The sequence below is a fragment of the Micropterus dolomieu genome, linkage group LG04, assembly GCF_021292245.1.
Source record: "Micropterus dolomieu isolate WLL.071019.BEF.003 ecotype Adirondacks linkage group LG04, ASM2129224v1, whole genome shotgun sequence".
Lineage (NCBI taxonomy): Eukaryota > Metazoa > Chordata > Actinopteri > Centrarchiformes > Centrarchidae > Micropterus > Micropterus dolomieu.
Window position 1 is genome coordinate 32,352,970 of NC_060153.1, and position 5,748 is coordinate 32,358,717.

A 5,748-nucleotide genomic window follows, 5' to 3' on the forward strand; every position below is an offset into this window, starting at 1 on the left:
GCATGAAGGGGAAAAAAACATGCCCCCCCCCCCCCCCAAACACACACACACATAGAGAAATAGAAGAAGGAGGAGGCTGTGACAGAAAGCAACACATATTGGCACAGGAGCACACTGTCCACTGCAGAAGCATTATTCACAACCGGGATGAGTAACTAGTACAAATGAGCGTGTTAGTACAATACAGCAGTTTAAAAAAATACACAACCAACACTTCCGTAGGTTTTGTTCTTTCATTAAATCCTTGTGCAAGGTCTCTAATTTGTTAATGCTAAGTACTAACTCGTCAATAATCACAACCATTCATAAGTAACATTTCAAAGATTACTGTAGCATGTAGGTACCCAGTATTTCCAAAAATACTAAGAGTATAATTTATTTGTCCTTTCCTCTAAAATTTTAAAGCACTATGAAGTTTAAGCATCACTTTCAGAGCTGTGTGTTGTTTCATAAGATTCCAGGGGATGTTTTGGTTCTTTGTCTAGAAAAGCAGACATATGGTAATCTCACTTGAGATAACATCAGTGTGTCTGTGTGTGTAGGCGTACTTGCCATTCCCATAACAAACACAGACTTGTCCAAACATGGTCAAGCATATTGCTTTGGGGGGAAAGAATGTATGTCTGTGTGTTGATGTGTGTGTGTGTGTATGTGTGTGCTAGGAAATGCACGTTTGTGTGTACGTGTTTTGAATGATGTCCATCATCAGACTCTTATGGATGTGGATCCGGACCATCTGACTGAGTTTATAGTCCTGTAAGCAATGTCCTGATCAACATGCTGCAACTATTGCTGCAATATGTCAAAGTAGCAATTTTGCTCCTGGGGATTCCTGTAATCGGGTTTCCAGTATTTCTAAACTAACCTTGGAGGCCAAATTGGCCACCTCATCATCTAGAAGGTGCTTGCCATAACCTAGCATGCCTCACTGCAGTGAATTTGGGCCTTGTTCAGCCACGACAATCAAACACAGCTGATGAGCCTCTCAAACAACTGCTGAGGAGCTGTTTGATTGAGCCAGAGAGAGGCGTGAGTGTGATTTGAGGCCAAGTAAACAGCACTGTGCATCAGTTAAAGTGAATTTTATGACAGAAATACTTTGTTTTAGGTTTAGAGGATTTCTCTTGAGACATTGTGGTGCAGCTGAGAGAAACATGAGCTGTAAAAACTGACCCCTCAGTGGTTGAAATGAGAAGTTGCTGTTTAGAAGCAGATGCAGCTGTGTTTGGGAACAGCCCTGATGTGTGACCCTATTACTCTACTTACATAGCCTGCATGTAAAAGTCACAGTAAATGGAGGTAAGCTCATAGTGAAAACACGTGTATATGTTACACCATGTTGAATGTTGCTCATTCATGAAAACAGGGCCGCTGTTGTTCGTTGCTCTGCGTTGCTGTTGGTAACATGTTTGTCATCTTGTCTCCTTTTCATCTTTATGATTCAGCCTTCCTGCATTCTCCTCATCAGCCTGTCTATACTGCTACTAAACATGGAGTCATTGGCTTCACTAGAGCTATGGCGGTAGGACACACACACACACACACACAGTAAATGTATAAAAGGTTGTCTTTAGCTTGTGTACATGAGATGTCCTCCAGGCAGCTCAAAGCTCAGCAGCTCGATCTCAATGTTCTTGCAGGACGCGTCTTCTGAGGGCAACTATGGTGTTCGTATCAACGTCCTGTGTCCAGCGTTCGTCGACACTCCTCTGCTGCACTCAGTGGAACATGAGGACAACATGGGCAAGTTTGTCAAGTTCAAGGATGATTTCAAACGGAGCATGAGCAAGTTTGGAGTTTTAAAGTAAGCTAACTCAAACATGTCACTGGTGGTTTACTGATTTTAAATGATCCTTCTTTGTCGGCCAGATCCTTTAAGCTGAGATCAGTTTCACACAATCGGAATTTATTGGTGAGGTATGTATATTAATACTAGTTTCCTGCAGCATTTCTGAGTATTAAAGTACCATTAAATGTATAAATAGTTTTTACTAAGACAACAAAGAAGTGAATTGTCTTAGAGAATTAAGTATTCTACAGTCTTGTCAATCATGTTATTGATTAACCATGATTTGTTTGTCACTTGGTCTCCAAGTGGGGCCTCAGTTTTTTGGGAATGTATGAAATATTAAACCTTATTTCATTGGATGCCGCAAAGCATTGAAAAACAGTATTAGTGTTTCCCACATATAGACTTTACTTGGGTGGAACACTGAAGTATATTAACGGCCGCTCAGGTGTATTTGGCGACCCATTTTAGCATTTTGCAGAGAAACCCAGAGAGCGATGTTAACTTATTACGTAACATGACAGGGACACGGTGGATATTCTACAAGCACAAGTAAAGCAACATGAACAAACCAGTGCAGATGTCATTAAAAAGCCTCCTCCACATGTGGCACACCTGCTGCTGTGAAAAATCCAAAAGACGAGTTCTGTTTCTTTTCTGCGACTGTAAAACATACTGCTGATGGAGAGAGTCAACAGAGCAGACACATAGAGAGAGAGAGAATCAGGAAGAGGCGGGCCAAGTAGGTGTGTTTGCCGTTAGACACCAAGGGTGTAGGTGGGTGTGAGTGTGAAAAAGAGAACTTAAGGGAAAGGAAGCAGATTCAAGTTCTGAGGAAAACCCTGAAAGTAGTAGTAAATAGAAACTACATATTCTCCACCTGTGCTCTGGTTTTGTATAAGAATACTTTAACTCATTATTGCTATTCAATCTGGAATGTGTTACGTGATGTCTCACTAGTTACTGGGCAAAGTAACTGGTCAACAAAGTCAGAAGTGCCCATGTGCGTCACCCAGAGGACGTTCAAAAAATGTTGAGCTGTCAGTACAAATGTGCTAACAAAGAGCTCTTTCCACTTAGGATGTCGGATTTGGTGATTTTCTCTTCGCTTTGGGAATTTGTTATAGTTAGCAAAGAGCATCGATCAGAACTGTTAACGTTCCATACTGAAGTGACCAAACTGTGTGTATTTATGGCTCAGGAGAAGCATTCTTTAAAAGTTTAAATTGTGCAGCTCAGAGACAAGTGGCAGGAGGAAAGCATTTAGTGTCAGAGGAAGTTGAGGCCAGATGACTTCCTGATCACACACACATGCACACAGCAGGCTTATTGTTGTATTTGTAAGATCATCATAGAGGACAGGACAAACAACTAAAGTCATTGAGTGTGTGTGTTTTCATCTAATGTCCTGTTTCTTCTCTGTGTTTATCTCCAGGCCATCATTGATAGCAGAGGGCATGATGAGGTTGATTGAGGACACCAGTCTTAATGGAGCGGTGATGAAGATCACCTGCTCCAAGGGAATCCACTTTCACACCTATGAACCCATGTCTGCTTGAGCCTTATCGTACTGGACTCCAAGTTGCTGCTGAGGAAAGCAATGCAGTACTTGATCCTGCCACACATGAGAAACTGGTTCAGGAGAATATGTGGCTGCTTTTGGACTTAATATCAGAAATACGTCAAACCCTTGTTTGGATTCTACTGGAAAAACTGCACCTGTCCAAATTAACAAATGCTTTTCAAATAATAATTCCATTCACTGTCTGATTGTATTGATTGTGTTAATAATATGGTAATGATGATCATAATTATCAAAATGAGAGTTAGTCAAGATATAAACTTTGCCAGTCCAAACACATACGTCATTCTTTTTCAGTAGGGTTTTCATGTTAAAGGAAATAATTGACAGTCAGTGTCATCCACCTCAGACCACCTATGATGTTGCACTTTCAGCTTCAACAGTTCTATGAAAACAACTGTAACAGTTATTATTTAACAGCTGTACTTTTTTTGATTAGTGTAAAAATAAAAAAGAATTTATTGAAATAGTTTGATATGGGAGATATGGGACTTATTTACTGGTATTTTGTAATGAGACTTAGGGCACAAATATTGTACATGCAAATACGTTTATCAATTTAGGGGTTGTTGTGTTGTGTTCTGGAGTGTATCAATGAAAAATCTTAAACCAACACAATCACGAGCTGCAGTCAGAGTGCTGCAGCTAAGGTGCTCTAGCATGAAACAACAAGAGAAACTGACCCCTTCTGTTTGAGTTCTCTTCCACCTAAAACTACCAGGGCTGACAAAGCTCTGGCTGAACATCATGTATCATGGATGTATTAGGGAGAATCCTATGCATAGGAATATTTATTCTCAGGAATTCAATTGAATGTATTTATATACCGTGGGAATGGAGATGACTTGAAAAAGGTTTGTTACCTCTACCGGTCCATTTCAGGCCGAACCGGCCGGTGTTCAAGAGTTTATTTTTTTCAGTTTCTTATGGTCAACTTTAAAAGAGCCGTGGCCGGTCAGCTGCTGTCTGTGTATCAGACTGGGCCAAACTAATACTTTCAATAGAGGGGTGAGGGGGGTATGGGCGGCCCCTCCCACCTTGGACTGATCCTCGTTTTTGCTGAACTCTGACTGGCTCAGCGGTGCCGATCAAAGGAGATTTGTACCCATCTGGCTGGCACGGTGGTTCAGTGGTTAGCACTGTTGCCTCATAACAAGAAGGTCATGGGCTCAAATCCTGGTTGCCCCAGCCTTTCTGTGGGTCTGTCTGTGTGGGTCCACCATCCAAAGACATGTGTGCTAGGTTAATTGGTCACCCTAAATTGTCCTTAGTTGTGAGTGTGAGCTCACACCTAAGGTGTGTTGTTTGTCTACAGGTGCTGGTCATATAATTAGAATATCATGAAAAAGATTTATTTCATTAATTCCATTCAAAAAGTGAAACTTGGATATTATATTCATTCTTTACACACAGACTGATATATTTCAAATGTTTTTCATTTAATTGTGATGATTAAAACTGAGAACTAATGAAAATCCCAAATTCAGTATCTCTGAAAATTAGAATGTTACTTAAGACCAATACAAAAAAAGGATTTTTAGAAATGTTGGCCAACTGAAAAGTATGAACATGAAAAGTATGAGCATGTACAGCACTCAATATGTAGTTGGGGCTCCTTTTGCCTGAATTACTGCAGCAATGCGGCGTGGCATGGAGTCCATCAGTCTGTGGCACTGCTCAGGTGTTATGAGAGCCCAGGTTGCTCTGATAGTGGCCTTCAGCTCTTCTGCATTGTTGGGTCTGGCGTATCGCATCTTCCTCTTCACAATACCCCATAGATTTTCTATAGGGTTAAGGTCAGGCGAGTTTGCTGGCCAATTAAGAACAGGGATACCGTGGTCCTTAAACCAGGTGCTGGTAGCTTTGGCACTGTGTGCAGGTGCCAAGTCCTGTTGGAAAATGAAATCTGCATCTCCATAAAGTTGGTCAGCAGCAGGAAGCATGAAGTGCTCTAAAACTTCCTGGTAGACGGCTGCGTTGACCTTGGACCTCAGAAAACACAGTGGACCAACACCAGCAGATGACATGGCACCCCAAACCATCACGGACTGTGGAAACTTCACACTGGACTTCAAGCAACGTGGATTCTGTGCCTCTCCTCTCTTCCTCCAGACTCTGGGACCTTGATTTCCAAAGGAAATGCAAAATTTACTTTCATCAGAGAACATAACTTTGGACCACTCAGCAGCAGTCCAGTCCTTTTTGTCTTCAGCCCAGACGAGACGCTTCTGACACTGTGTCTTGTTCAAGAGTGGCTTGACACAAGGAATGCGACAGCTGAAACCCATGTCCTGCATACGTCTGTGCGTGGTGGTTCTTGAAGCACTGACTCCAGCTGCAGTCCACTCTTTGTGAATCTCCCCCACATTTTTGAATG

At 41.7% G+C, this 5,748-nt stretch overlaps 1 protein-coding gene across 1 annotated transcript in view; it reads left to right on the forward strand.

Moving 5' to 3' along the window:
- The window catches only part of hpgd (15-hydroxyprostaglandin dehydrogenase), a 16,546-nt gene extending 12,703 nt beyond the window's left edge, over positions 1-3,843 (forward strand). The window contains exons 5-7 of the mRNA XM_046047656.1: positions 1,446-1,522; positions 1,641-1,804; positions 3,225-3,843. Coding sequence (XP_045903612.1) covers positions 1,446-1,522; positions 1,641-1,804; positions 3,225-3,348 — 365 coding nt within the window. The 3' untranslated portion in view covers positions 3,349-3,843. The remainder of the gene's footprint in view (positions 1-1,445; positions 1,523-1,640; positions 1,805-3,224) is intronic.
- Positions 3,844-5,748: the final 1,905 nt, after the last annotated feature.